The 21,311-nt window shown below is 41.6% G+C and overlaps 1 protein-coding gene across 1 annotated transcript in view; it reads left to right on the top strand.

Moving 5' to 3' along the window:
- Positions 1-21,311, top strand: part of SPTBN1 (spectrin beta, non-erythrocytic 1) — a 190,653-nt gene that overhangs the window by 46,535 nt on the left and 122,807 nt on the right. Inside the window, exon 2 of the mRNA XM_069494377.1 lies at positions 7,061-7,255. Within this exon, the coding sequence (XP_069350478.1) occupies positions 7,108-7,255 (148 nt within the window). The 5' untranslated portion in view covers positions 7,061-7,107. The remainder of the gene's footprint in view (positions 1-7,060; positions 7,256-21,311) is intronic.

The following is a 21,311-nucleotide window of genomic DNA, read 5'->3' as shown; positions in this document are numbered from 1 at the left end:
CTATAGAGTATTTGAAGTCTACCTTTATTAACAAAGTTTTATTAAATAGGTCTCTGAGAACCTTTCCCTCTCGATATGGTCTGATTCTGTGAATTTTGGCTGAAGTCTGTACAGCTGTATCATGCTCTTTTACAGTGAATGTGTTCCTGTAAAGCTACAAGTTCACTGGATTGTTATAAAAGTGAATGTTATTTTTATAAAGGACATTGTATGCTTGTGACTTTTCTTGTATTGTTAACTGACATGTTTGGACGTTTCATGTGTGTCTTTGTGTTTGTGAACAGAGAGCTCTGAATGTTTAGGATGGAATCTTTGTGGCACTAGCTTCGAGCACCTGAGTAGTAGGTTAGGTGGGTTATTAAGAAGTGGTGGTTTCTTACAGATATTCCTCTTTATTGGCTATTTCCCACTTGCTGCAGAGTGCCTCGGCAGACGAATTATGAACAGGGTGTGACTCTGCTGTTTTCCGGCAACTGAATAGTTGAGAGGATTGAAGCAACATTTTCAGACACACAGGGACAGAGTTTGCACTGTTTGGTCTCTTCAGCATCCTTAGCAGGACTGTTTTTAGGACTGTTTTTTTAAGGTAGCCTACCAGCAGTCCAGTGTATACTTTTTCAGGTCTTTTATGAGTAAAGTGGGAGGGTTTTAAGTGTTTGTGGAACATTTAGGTCTGTAAATTCTGTCAAGGTAATTGTTAGCATATGGTTTTCCTCCTTAGAAAGGATTGGCAAATATTGGTTACCTTTTTCATTTTTATTTAATTTATGTGAGCCTGTAATTAAGATTGGGTATTAAGGAAGTATGTGCATGTGTGTAGTGCCAAAGAAAATTCCACTTGTTCTCTATTTGTTACCTTACTCTCTGAAGTCTAAGTAGTTTAGACAAAAAATAAATTCTTTTCATGGGTAAAAACTAAATTAAAAAGGGAAATCCAAATTTTTTTATGTGCATGGAGAAGCACCTTATAAAATATGTATTCATGTTCATTAGCAGCCTATTTTTAAAACATGATGTCCTTGAAAACAGAGTGTCCACCAGATCTGTGTAGCTCAGAAGGGTACGTCTCTCAGGCCCTGTGACTGATAGGGATAGTACCAGAGTGGCGACTTCAATTGACTTTGCCCCTACGGCCTCACCTTCCAGTTCTCCATCTGCCACCCACGCACCCACCCTGCCAGCCCACCCACAAACAAACATTTAGCAAGCACTTAATGTTACTAGGCATCCTGCTAGAGTTACAAAGAGTATGATGGGGACATGACCTCAAGAGACCATGGCCTACTGATGATAAGCAAATAGAAGTTTTGTAATTGTGAAATAGTCTTGTCGTATGTGATAAGTAGATAAGGTGTTTGGGAGTGGGTGCATATGGGGGCATCTAAGGGCGTCTAATTCAGACCAGGTGGCGGTGGTGCTGAGTGATTCAGGGAGGCTTCCTGGATGAGGTGGTACCTGAGCTAGGATTTGTAGGAAGACTAGAGAGCTGTCTCAGGTGCTAGGTTTAGAGCCGAGACAAGAACATGATTTTTCCCTCTGGAGTTACAAGAGCTTAGGACGGGAATAGTGGGACCAGGCTGGAAAGATGGGCAAGGGCTCCTCATGAAGGAACTCCTTTCCGCTCCTGAGGGTTCTGGGCACTATTCTGGCATGGGAGCCAATGGTGGAATTTAGTCAGGGGGGTGAAATGATTAGGATTACATTTTAGAAAGGTCCTTCTGGTGTCGATGTTGGGGAATGGATTAGGGGTTAAAATTAGAGGTGAGGTACTGGAATAAGAAACTGTTGTTTGGGCTAACTCATGAGATTTTTCAGGAGGTACAGGTATCTTAGGACTTGAATGTTGTGGAGAAGAGGGGGAAATGAAGGGTGAATACAAGGTTTCTGGCTGGGATAACTGGGGGAAACGAGGGTGCCATGGAGGTTGGGATTATGAGTTTGGTGTTAGACAGATGGTGTTGGTGATCCTTAGGGGACAACTGCACTTGGCTGTCCAGGGAGCAGTTGTCAGCATAGAGTAGGAATCAAAGACAGGGAAGTGGGTGATGCCACCTAGGGAGATTTTGTAGAGTAACAAAAGAGAGCGCTGGAAGGAAACTTGGGGATAAACTTTTGTTTCTTTTTTTTTTTTTTTTTTTTTTTTTTTTTTTGAGACAGAGTCTCACTTTGTTGCCCAGGCTAGAGTGAGTGCCGTGGCGTCAGCTTAGCTCACAGCAACCTCAGACTCCTCGGCTTAAGCAATCCTACTGCCTCAGCCTCCCGAGTAGCTGGGACTACAGGCATGCGCCACTATGCCCGGCTAACTTTTTCTATATAGATTTTTAGTTGTCCATATAATGTCTTTCTATTTTTAGTAGAGACGGGGTCTCGCTCAGGCTGGTCTCGAACTCCTGACCTTGAGCAATCCACCCGCCTTGGCCTCCCAGAGTGCTAGGATTACAGGCGTGAGCCACCGCGCCCGGCCACTTTTGTTTCTTTATAGCAGCAGTCCCCAACCTTTTTGGCGCCAGGGACCAGTTTCATGGAGGACAGTTTTTCCACGGACAGAGTGGGGGTAGGGGCAGCAGAGCTCTGTGGCCCAGGTCCTAACAGGCCACAGACTGGTACTGGGGGCTGGGGACTGCAGCTTTATAGAACAAAAACCTGTGAATTTATCTGACACCTGTGTGACATAGAAAATAAATGTGGCATCTTGGGAAGTAACAAAACAGATAAAATGTTTTCCTTCTGCGCTGTACCAGGTATTGACTTTGAGAATTTCAATCAATATAGGGAGAACTAACAGAATACTTCTAAAATCCGGAATGGTGACGTTCCAGTTTCTGTCCTAGTGGTTATGACCTTGTAGTAGTGCATGCCAGAGCGATAGGCATCTCTTTGCCTTTCAAGTCTAAGATTATAGTTTGCTCATCCACTTCTGTCTTGGTCCATTTGTTTAAAGAAATGAATTTAACATCTGCTTATTGGAACAGAAAATGATAAAGCATTTGGAATTTCTTTGCGTCTTGGAAAATTCCACTTCGTAGAACACAGGATTTGAAAAGAGTAATTTGAGGGGGAAGGCCTTGGCTTTTCTATGTATTCCTTGTTTTTATACACACACACACACACACACACACGCACGTCACCACAGTGAAGAAGAGCAGGGAAGGTACACAGATACTTTTTTAACTGTCTTCTGAAAACCTAGTCACAAAGAACATGGGTATTACCCATGTCACACCCAGGACATCTCTTGTTTTTATTCATTCAAGGGTCATTTAATGAACTCTGACTGTGGCAATCAAGTCCGATAGAATCTAGGCCCTCATGGAGCTAGTAGAAGCATTTAAGACCCTTCCCTTTGAGGGGAGATTGTCTTGCCTTGTGCCAACCTGACACAGTCCTCCCCAGCTTTCCTAACAGTGGGACCAGAAGGCAGAGTTCCAAGACAGCCAAGACTTCTTGTCTTCTCTCCTGATCTTCCCACAGCCATGTAAGACGTATAGATTACTTTACCAGTCCTTGGGACGCATGGCTGCTAGCACCTTGGGAAAACCCAACCCTTACCTCCCGGGGACACCTGTATGTGTGAGGTAAACTGTCCTCACAGCTGGCACAGTCCCTGTTGAGGTGGGTTAGATGTTAATGATGTTTGCCGCATGCTGGAGTTCTGGAACCCCCAGGCCTGGCTCACTCTTCCACAGTGTTCCCTTGACTGACTTCCCCACCTCAGGCTGCTCCCTTGCTGCTGGTGAATGCTGCAGGCACCCTTTCACATGGCTGTGGTGGGGGTGGGCGGTGTTTTGCCTTGAAATTGCCCCGAAAATCAAAAATGGGTTCCATCACTATGAAAACTCAGCTGTTGGACAAGGACATTGTCTTCAGACAGATGAAGAATGAATATTGAAGGAAAAAATGTCTCTGATATCCAAATACTAGGCACTTGAGTGAAACAAATAAAAAGAATAACTTACAATATCGATGTTTATTTTTATTTTTTTGCCCACAAACTAACAGGTACTTTTGCTTCTCATTCACCTTTCTGTTTTGAGGAATAATTACAGTGTTTTTAAAGATCACCATTAAGAAAGTACACTCAGAAGAAAATGTGCTTAAGTTCTCTGAATGACTTATTTTTAAGCTTAAGAAGAGGAAGAGGATTAAAACTTGTTTATCGAGAATTTTGTGGCAAGCAGTTGGTGACCGGGGATGAGTCGGTGGTGGGAAGAGAGAGTCACGGGTGCGGCAGGACGAGGGCCGCAGTTGGGCTCGTGAGTCTGGCTGGTAGAAATTGCAGCGCAGGTTAGTGGCTGCCCTGGAGGCCACGGTGTGACTTGCCCTCATCGGTCAGCAGGTGGCACCAAACAGCCAAAACTTATCTGGGGAGAGGTACGCTTCTCTTGGGTTTCACCTTGAGTTTGGTTACATTGCACTTGCTGTACTTTCAGAATTTGTTTCCCCCTAGACATAGAGTCCTAGAAGGCCTGAATTTTATGAAAATCTTTGATGTAGATAGTAGTCATGAAAATTAACCATCCCCAAGGTCAAATGGTTACATGGCAATATTGGTTCTTTTTTTTGAAAGAGGTTGTGACTCTGATGTTAAATGCAACTGTAAAATCATTCAATAGAATATACTTACTGGATTAGGTTTCTGAAATGTTTGTGTTCTAATGAAATCCTGTAAATACATTGCTAATTTAGTTGTTAAAATTAATATACCGATGAATATATATTGTTGGGACTGATTACGTCTGTCCGATGGGAATCCAGGATTTCATTCCCATCCAGGATTTTTCTGTTTGAGTAGAGACGGGTGACAATTTGAGTGACAGATATTGTGGCTCCACTGTAAGGTGGACTCAGTGCTTCATCCTCAGGAACGTGTGGGATGTGTTGGCAATGTTCTTGGATAGCTTGTGAGAAAACAGCTGATGACAAAAGAGGAGGCAGTTGTATGCTTGTGCCACCAATTATTATGCTATTTAAGGTGTGATTGATTTGTTTCAGTTTAATTTATTTACTGTGGAAACTTGGTTGCATGTGACGTGTGGTTATGTGCTGGAACTTAAGAAAAGCTGCATTTGAAGCACAATAAGAGAACTGTTTCTTTTCTGCATATGAGGCTTTATTTTATTTTGTATAGTGACGTATGTGAAGGAGAAAAAAATCTTCTCTTGAATGGTCCTTCTGTGTAGCTGGGTGGTGTCTTGTGTTATTAGCACACGCTGTAGTGACGAGGCCTGCTGACTCTGGTATGTGTGTGCATTCTTGGTGCACACTGAACAAGACTTTAACTAAATGAGCATCCAGGTACAAAAATCTTATAATAAATTTTTGAGTCTTAAGATGCTGACAACAAGCATGTTTTTTCCTTGGGACATCTTCCCCCCACTGAAAGGAAGAGGTCATCTTTCCTCCTTCCTCCTTCTGATATTCACAGAATAACATAACTCACTCAGATAGCTTTGCATGCCTGATTGAGCCTGAGTCCCTGTGGTGAGATTTACAATATTTAGGTATTTACCTACACCGGTGGGAATCAAGCTCAGAGCCTCGTCAGACTGGCAGTTCCCCAGTGCCTCAGGTCTAGCCAGTCCTTCACCAGGTCCTGTCACCGTCCCTCCAAAGCACGTTCACATCCTAACCACCTCCACTCCACTGCCCACAGCTGGGCCACCACCATCTTTGGGGTAGCCTCCCAAGTGGCCTTTGCTTCCATTCTTGCCTCCTAGGATTTCTTTTCTACATACCACCAGGAATACTCTTTTAAAAACATATATCCAGTGGTGTCAGTTATTAGCTTAAAATCCTGCAGTGGCTCCCCATTGCACGTGGGTTCCCAGAGCCCTTGCAGGTGGGGCCTCACCTGCCTTGTCTCCTTGTCTCTCCTCTGCCCACCAGCCTCCAGCCACACTGGACTCTTGTTCCTCCAACGTGCTGTGCTCTTTCTTTTGCCTGGGTTGCTGTTCTTCCTGATCTGTGCTTGACCCATTCCTTTGGACAGTGAGTTCTGAGTTTCAGTACCATCTCAGAGAGGCCCTATCTGACCACCAGATCTGAAATAGTCACTCACTGGCTGTCATATGACTCTACTTTCATTTTATTTTCTTTGTACTGTCTTGCCTTTTCCTGTGTGCTTTTTGTCCGGCTCTTCCTACTAGGATATGAGCTTCACTGAGCCCAGGTCTTAATCTTATTCCCTTTTATCCCTAGCATCTGGAACAGTGCTCAGTGTGCAGTAAGTCCTCAGTATACTTTGGTTCAATGAGTGAATAATAGCTATATTGAAGGGACAAACTATATTTAAAGCTCGTCATCTTTCACTTAATTCCCCAAGGGCACCTTGCTACAGTGAAGACAGCAGTGGACCAAAAGTTGAGGCCTAGGTTCTTGTTTCATATTTACTCCCGAAAAACCCTGTGACCCTGGGTGGGTTCCTAAGGAGCGGGTATTGACATTGGTAGTGGAATTTGTACGAACAACAATATAAGTATTTGCGGTCATTTTTTTGAGTATCTACTATGCATTGGTACTGCCCTTGGTGCCCTATACTTACATCGTAATCGTAGGCATCCGTTTTCTAATATGTAAGCGAGATGTTGAGATAAAAATCATCTGTTCTCTTGTATGATATTTTATGAATTTCTGGGAGAAAAAGTTTGTAATTTATGGTGAAACACAATAGAAATAAATGAGTTCATTCAGAAACCCCAGGTAGGTGTTGATCCAGGTCTGATAGAACTTTAAAATTGCAGGTTTTAAGCTTTGGAAATAAGAAAGAAACCCACGGTCTGTTGGGCATCCATCATCTCATTCAGTCCTCTCAACAACCTGTAAAGATCTTCCCTCTTTAATGGGAGGGGAAACTGAGGCTCAGAGAGATTAAGTAACTTGGACAAGGTCACAGACCTGTTACGAGGCAGTGCTAAAATTCAAAACCAGCTTTGACTCCAGAAGACCTGTTCTTGACAAGCACTAATTCTTTTACTTTCTACTCACCTTTATCCCAGTAGATGTCGTGGGGACTGGACATACTTCAGATATTTGACTGTGTTTTTCCTTTTCCTTCTCCCAGAACTCTAAGAAGGAGCTGATGTGGAAGAGCAGCTGAGACAGTTCAAGATGACGACCACAGTAGCCACAGACTATGACAACATTGAGATCCAACAGCAGTACAGCGATGTCAACAACCGCTGGGACGTCGATGACTGGGACAACGAGAACAGCTCTGCGCGGCTCTTTGAGCGGTCCCGCATCAAGGCTCTGGCAGGTGAGTCTCCTTCGTGCCTCATTACAGAAACCCAGGATGCTGTTCAGTCTCCTTTAAAATCATCCACCCTGTCCCTGTTACAGCTGCCTTGTTTGAAGATTGTCCCTTGAGAGCAAGGTGACCATTTTGTAAGGTAGTCAGTTCCATATTTGGAGACCTGTCAATTCTGATGGCCAAAATGATTCAGAGCACAGAATGTTATTTATAGCAATTCAGAAAGAGCTGCCCTAAGTTTGTAAGAATTTTTTTATTTTTGACATGTCTTACATTTCAGAATATTTAAGCATACTATACCTTACACACAAAAATATACAAATTAACCTGCGTACTTAGTGCCTGTGATATGTTAACTGACCTGACCTGTACCAAGGTTGGTTAGTATCACATGCAAGGATTTTAGATCTGAAAAGCAATAGCTTAATGTGGTAAAGGACACACTGAATGCGGTACCAGGTAAGTTTGTCATTGCTTCATTAAAATTAGTGGGAATAGGTCCTTACTTTGTGATTTCTCATTCTCTTATTGTGTTGAATACCCTAGAGTACACTTTCACAATGGCCCTGGTTGGGGTGGGTAATTTTTTTACCCTAAAATTGCCCTGAAAATCAGGAAAGGATTTCATCACCTTCAAAACTTCAGCAGTGCTAAATATACATAAACCCAGGGTCAAAGTGGAGTGTATTCAAGGTCCTGCATCTGTACTTTGAGATTTCAAAGGGAATTTTTACCAAGTGGGGATGTGGGTTTTTGATTGTTTTTCATAATGTGTTGAATTATGAAAGTAAATCAAAGTCATAACTCGAGCAGATAAGGGTACTAATTGTGAATATAAATCACTTTTTTGTTACCTTTATAATGGAGTCTGACTATGATGCATGTATCATTTAGAGTTGTCTTGATTGCAAGCAAAAGGAAGCCTAACCCAAAGTGGTTTAAGTGACAAAGAGAATTTATTGGTCACAGAGTAGGCAAATTCAGCCTTTAGGCAAGACTTACTCCTGGGCTTAAATGGTGTGACCAAGAAGCTAGTTTCTTTCTCTCCACTTCTTGGCTTTCTTTGCTAGTGCAGGCTCTATTCACAAGCAGGCTCTATCCCGTAGTCCCAGGATGGCTGCCCCAGATGCCAGGCCCCCGGGCCTTGTGGACATCCAGCAGGAAAGAGCATGCTTCCTGCTCCCACAGGGGCTGGGATCATTCTCACTGGCCTGAGTGACCATGACGTGGGTCATGTGCCTCTCCCACTGGAGGTGGAGAATTGGATGTGCTGACTGACTGCATCTACGCAGGACACAGCCCTAGAGTGAGAGTTTGGTCAGTCCCAACCAGTTTGGCCAGAAAATTTGGACTACAACAGGAAGATGGGAGAGGGGAATGGATGTTGGGGATACAGCCAACTAAGTGCTATAGGAAAATTATTCAACTGCCTTAGGATAATATGTCTCTTGAGTGGTGAAGATTTAAAGATCTTTTTGAGCTTGCCTGAGTGAATAATTAATCAGATAGTCACTCTAGAATTGGGGCTTTATTTTCTAGCTCATTCGTTAACATGGAACCTTATGGAAACCAGGAACCTGGCTTGTGCTAGTGGATTGATTTGTACTTTAATCTCTTACCTCTTTTTCTTGAATCTTTCTTAGAGTCTTTAGACCGCTATGCTAGTGGTGGCCAATTACCTTTGATCACGAGCCTTTTTTTTACTTTCTGATTCCAGGCTATGCATTATCTCCCTTTTCAGGACAATTTCACTTGCAAACTGCAGAGCAGTTCCTTGTTCTTTGTATGTGGTCTTTCCTACAATTTCAGAGGAGAGCTTCAGTGTCCATCATTTGTCTTAACCTTTCTAGGATGTTTATCTAGGTCCCTGAATAACTAATCATGATAATAGTAGCAAGCACTCAACCTGGTGCTTACTGTGTGCCAGGCAACTGTTCTGAATGCTTTGCATATATTAACGGTTAATCCCATAACAATCATATGAAAGAGATTATTATTATCTACATGGTATAGATAAGGAAATTGAGGCCCAGCGAGATTAAGTAGCTTGCCCAAGGGCTACTAAGTAGCTGATGGCATATATTGACTCTGAAGTGTATACTTTACTATTTTTCTGTATTCAGTAAAATTAAAAACTGATTTAAAGCTCATTGGTGAAGAGTGTTGCTAGTTGGGTAATTTAAACATGTTAAAAAGATCTTTGAAAGCCTCAGGAATGCATCCTGCGGCCTAGAAGAAACCATGAGTAGCCAGGGCAAGTTACTGACAAGATAAGGTGCTGCTTCCAGGTTAAATGATGATGGGGGAAAAAAAAGAAAGAAAAAGAATTACATTCAGTAGATCCAGAAAATACCAGGGAAAGCATGTGTTTAATGGAAGAAATTATCTTACTTATTCTCTTAGTTTCCTGTCTGTGGGACAGAAAAATCTCTGAGCCCTCTGAGAAACCATATGCAGATAGCAGGAGGTCTGGCGTTAGAACAGTGGTTCTAGCATTTGCGTGTGAATCAGAATCCCCTGGAGGGCTTGCTCCAGCACTGGTTTCTGAGCTCACCCCCAGAGTTTCCGATTCAGTAGGTCTTGGGTGGGGCATGATCATTTGGTATCTAACAGGTTCCTAGGTGCTGCTGACGCCCTGGCCTAGGGATCCCATTTTGAGACTGGTATAGAGTACTGATGTTCGTGTAGTCTTTTCCTTGGGGACTTCCTTGGATGTGTTTGAGACCATTTCATCTGGACCCAGCTAAAGTCTAGGAAGAAACAGTTTCAAACCCAACAGAGTTATCTTAAAGATACACTTTAATGTGCAAGTGGTGTCACTTTGCTGTCACTTCCTTCATCTGACCTGAGTTTATGCTAATTAGATGACTTAGGGTGGGGCCAACCTCCCATCCCTAGGGAGCCTTAGGGTGGGGTTGCTCACCCAAGACCCAGTGATTGGAGGGTTGTAACTTTCAAGCCCATCCACCAACTCTGGGGCGGTCATGCAGGGTGGGCAGGGTGCTCTGAGAGGACATGGAAGCCCTGCCCCCCATCCCAGACCCTTGCCCCATGTACATCTTCCATCTGGCTGTTCCTGAGTTGTATGCTTTATAATAAATTGGTAAACATACATAAAGTGTTTTCCTGAGTTCTGTGAGTTCTTCTAGCGTATTATTGAACCTGAGGGGGCTGTTGGGATGAATTTATGGCCAGGTGGTCAGAAGTATGGGTGACCTGAAACTCGCAACTGGCATCTGATGTGGGGGCGATCTTCTGGGGCCAAGCCCTTTATCCTGTGAGATCTGGTGATAACACCAGGGGATGGTGTCAGAATTGAATTGCATTGCTGCACACCCACTTGGTTTTGGAGAATCAGACTCCTAAGATATTACACAGGGGAGGTGGTGTCTCTGATATGGTAGGTAACATGTCAGGTTTTTTTTTTTTTTAAGAGACAGGGTCTTGCTCTGCTGCCCAGGCTAGAGTACAGTGGCTATTCACAGGAGTAGTCTTGGTGCACTGCAGCCTCAAACTCCTGGGTTCAAGTGATCCTCCCACCTCAGCCTCCCAAGTAGCTGGGACTACAGGTGCAGCCACTGAGCCCAGCTGGATCAATTTTGTTAGAAATCAGGCCTCCATCACTTGTCAGGTGCCAGTTTATCATTACAAAGATGAATCAGCCTGGAGTTGGGTCACTTCCATTGCCTAATTCTTTCCATTCTCCTGAAACTCTTTTGCTTAAAAATCAGTCTGGCTCTTATGTCAATCACTTATCACCCACTCCAGCTCCTTAGTAGCCAGAAGCATCTGCCTGATGACCAAGAGGAAGCACAGGGAACTTGATCTGGAGCACCTGGCGGGATTGAAAACAGCAGCTTTTTCTCAAAGTAGAGAACAACTTCATCTGGAAGTTTCCCCCTCACACAAGGGACGTGAAGAGAGACTCTCAGCTCTTCAGCTTGTAAAAATTTAAGACTTAGATATATTTTAAGAAAATAATGAGACTCAATATTGACTGTTGCTACGTACTCAAAAAGTTTATATATTTATATCAAAAATATATGTATCCAAAATATTATCATATTAACGTGCAGTCGTCAAATAAAGTTATTAATGAGATACTTTACAGTGTTTACACTGTCTTTGAAATATACATCCTTTTTATATGTAAGAGTTAAAGCTGAATGTGGAGTGATGGTACTTGCCCCTTCCTTGGTGGTATCATTCACAGTTCAGAAGGAAGATGAGAAGAGCCTTGGTCGAGCCTGTTGACTGGGAAAGAGATCGTGTCCTGCCCATTCAGCCTTGAGGCAGTGCCCTGTAAAGTGATTTTTTTGTCTTCTGTAAATGATTTCCCTAGTCCCATGGTGGCATGCCCACATTCCTGACCTCTGACCGGTTGCCTCAGTATTGTGGAGCATGTGGTGATTCAAAATAAGCTGAACTTTTTGGAAACCAGCATTTTATTTGAAATAAAAAGAAAACAAAACTTTACTCTTTTAAAGAAATGTCAAAGGCAGATGTTTTCTGTTTATAAATGAAGGATATTTATGATTGTGGCTTATGTTTTGTTGAATTAAACACACATTGGGGGAGATGGGGAAGAAAGTCTTTTAAAATATATATTTAGCTTGAAAATATTGATAAAAGTAATTACAATTAATGTCTTTATATCAATGCCTGTGAATAGTGAAAAAAAAAACTAGAAGTATACACAAAAATAGTCAGTGTTTCTTTCTGAGTAAATTTCCTGTATTTGAATTTTTTCCTGAAATAAAATCTGAACTATTTTGTAATTATTTAAAAAAGCATGAAAACCATCTTAAACATCTGATGCTCCCTTCAGAAATTTAGGCTGTTTTTCCCCAAAAAGTAATGGCATAGAGAGGTGTAATAGAGAGCTTTGTATGAATGCATTTTTAAAATAGGACAAATTAAAAATGGGATTACCTTGAAAGTTGTCACTCATTAACATTTATGAGCTAAAATTTTGCATAAGAGCGTTTCTGCTAAGCTGTTGACAAGGCAAAAGAAATTGACGTAGCGTTTACATCATTGTGGAGGAATTAACAGCAGCTGACAGCACCCAGTTGTATCATACCTTACCTGTACAGAGTAAATCACAATTGTTAGTGGCTGTATTTACAGGCCTTCCTCCCTTTAAACATAGGCATTTATTTGAGTGATCGGGAGTTTTGGTAGAGAATTTAATCAGCTAAGCAATAACTTACTTGAAAAATCCAGATCAGTGCTGTACAAAAGAACTATAATACTAGCCGCATGGGGTTTTAAATTTTCTAAGTAAGGTATGTAATCAATTTGTCCAAACTATTGTTATATCAACATGCAATCAGCATAAAAAGTAATTAATAAGATAGTTTACATTTTTTTGTACTAAGTCTTTGAGATCCAGTATATATTTTACACTGGAGCACATGTCAAATAGTCACTTGTGGTCAATGGCTACCAATTTGGATAGTGTAGCTTGAGTGCCCTCATATAGACATTTTTTATTGACTAAAACTTTTTAGATCCTGCAGGACAGATATGGGCTTTAAAATACCCATCAAGTATTCAGTCTTGGGTCTATTTATGAAGCAGTAAGTAGTTGGTTCCTTGGCTAAATGTGAATTTAAATTCTGATGAGGAATAATATATCAATTGAATAGCTATTTAAAAAATAAACACTTCTTCCTTTTGTTCTTTCCAATACTAGACTTTTTATTAAATAGATATAGCAACAAAGATTGATTCTTCACCAACATCTATACTCTGTTGTTTCAGCTGAAAACTTCGGCAAAATACCCGCGCAGCTGTTCTCAAACGCTATATATGGGTGCAGAAGATTCAGTAGCATACTTGTTAGAAATGCATATTCCAAGGTTTCCCCTTCCCCTCTATAAACTGAGATTCACCACTGTGGAGTGGAACCCAGAAGTCTGAGTTTTTAATAAGCCCCCATGTGATTCTGATGTAGACTACGCTTTGAGGAATACTTTCCTAGGACTAAGTGGGCTCACTTAATATTCCAATCCTATTATCCTTGAATATTCCCAATGAAGTGAAAAATCAGCTTTTATCTCCTTTAAAATATTTTTCTGACCTTTCCCCGAGTAAGACATGGTTTATGTTTTGACATCTTGACAGTTAAGAAGGCTTAATGTTCTGCCCAAACTGAGTATTGTGCTGTCCCCTGGCAGGTGGAGCACATTCTTATAATCCCTGACCTCACTGCAGCCCCCGCTGGATGGACCCACCCCATAGTGGAGGTGATTGACGTCCTCCCCTTCCGCCCCCAGCACCGTTTGGGCCTTGTTATTTGTAATCTCAAGGAGGGCAGAGATTTCTCTGGGCTTCAATTAGCTCTGCAGTGCTAATTAAAATTAGTGGGGACACTTAAAAAGTATATCCTAAAGAATTCTGTAGTTGTAGATAAAAAATTCAAGCACAGAGTTTTCTCAGGAGGAAAAGAACTGGAATCTTATATTGTGAGAATTAGAGCAGAATTTACCATCACTTTTCTTTCCCCTTTCTGCTTCCCCTTCGCCTTCCCCTTCCTCTTCCCCTCCCCCTCCCCCTCCTTTACCTTCCTTTCCCTTCCCTTTTCTTTCCTTTTTTTTCTTGACAGGGTCTTGCTCTGTTGTGTAGGCTAGAGTGAGTGCAGTGGCACCATCATAGCTCACTGTAACCTCAAACTCCTGGGCTGAAGGGATCCTCCTGCCTCAGCCTCCCAAGTAGCTGGGACTACAGGCACGGGCTATCATGCCTGGCTAATTTTTTTTTTTTTTTTTTTGTAGAGACAGGTTCTGGCTCTGTCACCCAGGCTGTAGTACAGTGGCTCAATCATAGCTCACTCAACCTTGAAATCTGGGCTCAAGTGATCCTCCTACCTCAGCCTCCTGAGTAGCTAGAACTACAGGTGCTAGTCATTATGCCCTGGCTAATTTTTCTTACTTTTTTTTTTTGTAGAGACAGGGTCTTACAAAATGTTGCTTAGGCTGGTCTTGAACTCCTGGTCTCAAGTAATCCTCCTGTCTCTGCCACTCAAAGCATTGGGATTATATTAATAGATGTGAGCCACTGCTCCCAACCAGAACACATTTCTGTTCATGTCTTTCACCTACAAATTTAATGCCTTTTCCATTTCAACTAAGCATGTGCTTAGTTAAAACTAAGTTGTCATGCACTGTGGCCGCAACTTTTGCAGTTACAGGTGCAACAGCAAAACTAACATGGATTTCTTTTTCCTTTTTCATAATTCTTTTATCTATAGATAGAAGAGTTGTTCTTACCATAGATATTAGCAACCTCAGCATAGGAGTCTTTTTCTTTCCTTATTAAGTCAAGAACTTTCTTCACATTTTCACTTAGGAATCACTTTACAGCTTCTCTTTGTCATATCCAAATTGCCAGCATCACTACTCTTGCAATGTGGGGCCATTATTAAGTCAAATAAGGGTTCTTTGAACACAAGCACTGTGATAACCATGACAGTCGATCTGGTAACAGAGGGCTACTAAGTGACTAACAGGCAGGGAGTGTAGACAGCATGGATGTGCTGGACGAAGGGATGAGTCACATCCCGGATGGGGCGGGGCGGCACGCAATTTCATCATGCTACTCATAATGCGTGCAGTTTAAAACTCTGTGAATTGTTTATTTCTGGAGTTTTTCGTTTAATATTTTCAGACCACAGTTGAATGCAGGTAAGTGAAACCATGGAAAGTGAAACCAAGGCTAAGAGGGGACTATTGTATGTATTCGGGTGTGTGTGTATGTATAATATTTGACTTCCTTCTAGTGAATGCACAGAATATGCAAGGAGGTCTGAAAACATGGTCTGGAATGATCTAAGTAGGAAGATGAAATCTATTTACATGAAACTATATTTGCATACACGTGCCAAGAAAGTAGTATAGGCAGTTAGTACTGTAGTAATTTAGAGGGAAAGGTTGACTGATCTCTTTCTCTCTCTCTCTCTCTCTCTCTCTCACACACACACACACACACACCCCAGTTATTTTAAGAGGTGGGGTCTAGTAACATGAAGAGCACTGGAACTTTAGAGAAGAGACTGGGACTTGAGCCTTGTAATGACTACCTCAAGCTGCAGGTCTCTTGAGGACCGTCTTATGGAACAGGAAGTCTGCTTTGGGCTGCTCAAGATAATATACCATCTCACACTCGGATGCATGGTCAAAATCAAGCTAGGGCTTTTCTTATTCGCACACCTAACACTCTGTTCAGAATAACACTTTTTTGCCCCAAGGCAAAGAGAACAGCTTCTTGCCTGATGCAATGGGTTTTTACAGTTAGGATTATTGAGGATTTAATAGCTACCCATTATTTTCCTCATCCACTCTTGAGGCCATATCCCTAAATTATGCATTATTTGTGACAGGGGCGTGATCCCTAGCACATAGTAAATACACCACCATTGTTTGTGAAATCTGAGTCTGAGAGAGTGTTCATATCCAAAAGGTTCATGAAAGCTATTGAAGAGAAAGTCTTTTTAGGTCATTACATCTAGTCCCAGATTATACCCTCAATTATTTTTCATATACAAGTGGCTTCCATAGTTTTCTCACCATAGAAAGGTAGGAATCTTTTTCTTTTGGGGGGTACAGTTTCCTCTGGTTTACTTTCCCTCCCTCCCCTTTCTCCTCACTACTGTAGACCCAATTTCCTCCCTGCTTTTGAAATCAGCTTGGATTCCTGCTTCTGATCCTTGAATGTTCTCGCCTTGGTAATAGCTGAAGTTTCACAGTAGCTGAGGTGAGTGAGCCTGGCTTGTGAGAACCAGCAGACAGAATCCTTGTGCTACCACAGTATCCGACTGTTCCCGTCCTTCATAAAACCTCTGCAGGCTTTATGTCCATCCCCTCTCCCTGCCCAGCCCCCATTCCTGCCCTTCACTCTTCCAGAGCCTGGGTTCTCCTTCCTCCCTCAGCTCAGAGAAGTCTTTATCCTCATTCCCTTTTTTATCTCGTACTCCACCCCTGGTGTCTGTCTGAGCTTGTCTCCCCACCCTGCCAGATTACTTTCATTAAGTCGGTCTCTTACTTTTGAGGAACTCCCATAGATTTTTGTGGTTAATTTATGATTGAATTTAGGGAATACAGTCTCTCTTTACTTGAGGACTGCCTGTCCTTTCTGCTGCTTTTTTATCCTTTTCTTGGCTCTGTCTGCATACATGTGTGTTCTCTCTCTCTTTCTTCTATCGGCTTTATTGAGATAGAAACCATAAAATTTATTCCTTTAAAGTATACAGTTCAGTAGTTTTTAAATAAACTCACAGTTGCACAATGTTAACTTAAAATCACACAACTTACACATTTGGAAAGGAAAGATTTATTTTTAAATAAAGGATTACAGCCTGCCAGGTGGCCACTCTGACAGGCTGTGTCAGAGCATGGAAATGGGCACTTCGAGGGAGGGAGGGGGGAGGGGGAGACAGGAATTTAGGCTGAGCAGGTTATAGAAGGAGCTATGAGTTTTCATGAGGGGTGCTAATGCATGCACATTGAATAAACATGCATGTTACATACGACCTATGTTCACTTTGGGGTGGAGACTTAACATTTACATGTATTATAGTTAAAAGTGAAACAGACATGAAGGCACTCAAGTGCGCAGCCTCTGTAAAACTAGCCAGAACCAACCCGTGGTCAGTGGTCTCTCATCAGGGGAAAGTTACAGTCTCTTGTCCAGTGAAAACTGTAGTTAGGGCTTGTGAAAAAGCAGGTGAGGGGGTCAGTTAGTCAACATCTGGAGGTGAATGAACTGCACTTGTTTTAATATTGCTTATCTCGAGGCCAGTGCTTATTTAGCAGCCAAAGAAAAAGAAAAACCTTGTGGCATTTAGCACATAGTTTATTCTTTAAGTGTAGGGGTGCGTGACTTAACGCTTGCCTGGCATGGCCTTAGGTCTTATTTATAGTTTGGTATCTCATTGCTGCAAAGAATCTGTTCTGTCAGTCTAATGATCTCTTTTTAACATTAATGCTGGCTAGCAGTTGTGTCTAAATTGCAGAAGGGCTGGGCATATGAGCATGTCTGACCTCCCGTCCTGCCATGGCCAAGAGCTCAGTGCTTAAGGTTTCTCTGGGTCCCTGTGGCCAAGAAGCCACTTTTCAGTTGGTTAAGGGGCTTAGGATTTTACTTTTAGTTTACAACACCACCACTATCTAATTCCATCACCCCAAAAAGAAATCCCGTACACATTAGCAATCACTTCTGATTTTCTCTTCCCCTGGCCCTAGGCAACCACTGGTCTACGTTCTCACTCTATGGATTTGCCTATTCTGGATATTTAATATAAATGGAGTCATATAATATGTGGCTTTTTATGACTGGCTTCTTTTACTTAGCAAAACCTTTTGAAGGTTCATCCATGTTGTAACATGCATCAGTACCTCATTTCTCCCTCTGCTCTCTTATATAAGTCATAGTAGTGGATTAGTAAGAAAAAGCAGAAAATACTCTATAAAAGCTACCAACACCGTAATGCTGTGATTTTTACTTGGTGGTTGTCTGGAAACAGATGGCAGATCTGTTGTAGGCTTCTGAAAGTACCATAGACTTAGGAAGTTTTTCATTTACCCAGATGGGGTCATCATAAAAGCCTACTGGTGGGTGTTTGGTGTGTCATATGGTCATATTAGTTGCCTTTATTAAATTCACTTTACACAGTTTAGCACCTTTCCCAATTTTCTACCAAAGTAGACCTGTGAGCAAATACCGTCTATAGGAAGATAAAAAGAAGAAATTTAATTTATATCCATTTATATCATTCATAAGGTCCTGTGTACTTTAAAAATAAAACATGTCACATAATAAGAGCAAACTGAAACAATGCAATTCAGATATCTAAGATTTCATTTAACTACCATCTTCAGTGATACTGTTTAACTTAATTTTCTAATTAGTAGAGAGAATTTATGCTGGCTAGATGATAAATAGTTTCTTAAATTGCGTTTTGATTTTTGATACCAAGTCTATTAAAGTAGATAGTTTTGATTATAAGACTATAAATTTGTCAGTAGTTTTGACATGATCATATTCAATAGTAATCCAGCAGGGGAGGGGTCCGGGTAATGAGGAAGCTAAATAATAAATATTTGATCAGTGTCTACAGATTGGCTTCTCTGAAAAGAATTATGCATTCAAAGTTATTTTTGTGGCTGGATGTGGTGGCTCACACCTGTAATCCAGTACTTTGGGAGGCCAAGGCAGGAGGATCACTTAAGGCCAGGAGTTAGAGACCAGCCTGAGCAATATAGTGAGATCCCCATCTCTAATTTAAAAAAAAATTATTTTTGGTTAGGCCTTTCTGGTTGTAAGGAATAGAGATTCAGTCGAGTTCTCTCAATTAAAAAAAAATACGTGTGTGGTGGAGCTAAAGGAGGAGAGAAGGAGGGTTTTTGCCAAGTTTCAGCCATGTGACTTGGCTGCTATAGGGCTGCTGGTGTTCCCCATCTTTCCCATGTTCCCCATTCATTGGAGCCTTCCGCTTAGTAATAGTATCTGCTCCTTTGTAAATCAGCTCACATGTGGCTTTGGTGTACTTTAGTTCCAATTCCACCTCTTGCCAACCTTGTATCTTTTGACCTCATTGCTAAATAATTAAATATCCTAGTTCCCTCTAGTTGAAATTTCTGTAAGGTTAGGCATGGAGATGGTGTTTGATTGGCCCAGATAATCTTTTTATACCAGGTGATGGCCAACTGAGTACTTATACACGGTTGCCTTTAGAAGAGGTATCCCCAAACATTGGTGAGGAACAGGAAGCCATATGTACAAAACACAGCGGCTGCATCCATCCATGGCTCAGAGGGCATTTGGCTGGTGGTTGGAGGCTACTGTTGGCACATCTAATGTAGAAGAATTGTGTTGTGGCGTAGGAAGGCACTTTACAGAACAACTGAAATTACAGCTTTTCATGTCCCCATCTCTTTTTTTTAGCTTCCTTATGAGAATGGGCTTCTGTCTCTGCCCCTTGTAGGTGGTCTTCCAGATGACAGGAAACACGGCTGAAGTCTGCTCCGGGGCTTCGCTGTTTACCACCTTCCCCATGTCTCTAGTTACAGTTGGAAACATTGGGGGCGTTTGGGAGAAAGGCTATAATTTAGTAGGCTTTGGGCAAGTGGCTGCTCCTGGACCAGTGAACTGTGGTGTGGGATGTGGAGGGACGTAAGAGGATGGCAGCTCTGGAACCACATGGGGCTGTTATGCAAAAAAGGGGGAGGTTGCTGGGAAGATGATGATAAATAACAGTAAATGTTTACAATGTATTTTCTGATAGATTGATGTTCTTGATCTATAGATAAAGAAATTTTATAAAATGGCAAGGTGACATTCACCATTGGTTAATTAGTTTTAAAAAAAAGGAACCAATAATGGACAGCTTCCATTATGGAGGATCTTCAAAAAAATAAAGTTAACAAAGAGAAACAAACATTAGCATTTCAGTCTTTAGAATATGCCTCCAATAAGATGTTTAGTGTGTACCAGAGTTATTAACTTACAAATATTTGTGGTTGATTTTGTGACTTGGAAACAATCTCTCCCATGCTTGCTTTTTTGGGTTCTCAAGGACCAAGTGCGACAGGTGCCTGGTACTGGAGTGCCATTCCAAATATTTTAGCAGTACAGTGACATAAGTACCATATTAGCATGTTCCTTACCCATGTATAATCAATCTCATTTAGGGAAAAGACCAGGTGTGTAAAACAAGCAATGAATTTAAATAAAAGTATTATTGTGATACTTTCGAAAACCTGAATCTTAGCCTCTTCATCCTCTGGTTGATAAACATCCATTTTCTACAATTCTTATCTCTTCTGTATTTTCATTAATCTTCAAGGTAGTTTGCTGAGTTCTATATTTTGATCTCTTTGCTGCAAGTCTGTGAATTTTCAGAGCTCTAAGATAGTGACAGAATTGGGTGATGGGTGTGTTATTGGGTGAGGCTGATAAGAATTTTGCCATAGGGGTTCAAATTTCTGCAGACTGCTTAGATTTCTTGAACATGTATGTGAAGTTGCTTTATTAGTCATGAGGTTGTGTCTGTACGCATCTTAAGAAACAGATGGACTGAAGTCAGGGAGACGCTGGGCCATTTGTTGGGTCTCAGCCTCTCCCTGCATTGCATGTTACCTGTTGAATCTCCCTGTAAGTCTTTCGGAAGCAAACCCAAGGTCTCTCCACTGTCTCCAGCCTGAGCCCCAGCCTCACCTTGGAGCCATCTAGCCTATATGCATGGTTCACAGTGACCTTTTCTCTTCAAGAAACTTCTTCGGCCCTTGTTATTCTGTACCATGCTCTCTGTGCCTTTTTAGTTTCATGTGTGTGCTCAAGGTGGGTGTATCCATCTTCTCCCTCCAGCCAATAACTAAACTTGAAGACAGTGACAGTGGTAATCTTTCTTTCAGCATTCCTTTCTTTAGCCTAGGCTGGAGTGTAGTTGCACAATCAAAGCTCACTGCAGCCTCAAACTCCTGTGCTCAAGTGATTCTGCCACCTCAGCCTCCCAAGTAGCTGGGACTACAGGCACAGGCCACCACACCTGGGTACTTCTTAAATTTTTTATAGAAGTAGGGTCTCGATATGTTGCCCAGGCTGGTCTCGAACTCCTGGCCTCAAGCTATCCTCCAGCCTTGGCCTCCCAAAGTGGCAGGGTTACAGGCCTGAGCCACCACACCCTCCTGCCTTTCAACATTTCTTACAGTGCCTAACATAAGTCTGAATGCAGTTAGGTGCTTTTTATTGAGTACTTGTCAGACTGAAGAACTCATTCATGGTCACAGCTACTAATCATCACTTCATTTGGGAAAATTTCCCCCTATTTTTTGTGATACCTTATTGAAGAGTTCTATGTGTTTAAGAATTTTACATTAAAATATATTGTAAAATAATGTATTACATTATACATTGTAATGCATGTATTGCATAAAAAAAGTCTAAACACTACAGAAGTCGACAATAAATGTTTCTCCTTCCCCAAATCCTTTCTCATTCAGCTCTCTAAAGATAAATCCCTTTTAAAATTTTGATGCATATCTTTTGAGATATTTTTTAT

Source organism: Eulemur rufifrons, chromosome 19 (genome assembly GCF_041146395.1).
Source record: "Eulemur rufifrons isolate Redbay chromosome 19, OSU_ERuf_1, whole genome shotgun sequence".
NCBI classification, from domain to species: domain Eukaryota; kingdom Metazoa; phylum Chordata; class Mammalia; order Primates; family Lemuridae; genus Eulemur; species Eulemur rufifrons.
This window is presented reverse-complemented; position numbering and strand designations above follow the sequence as displayed.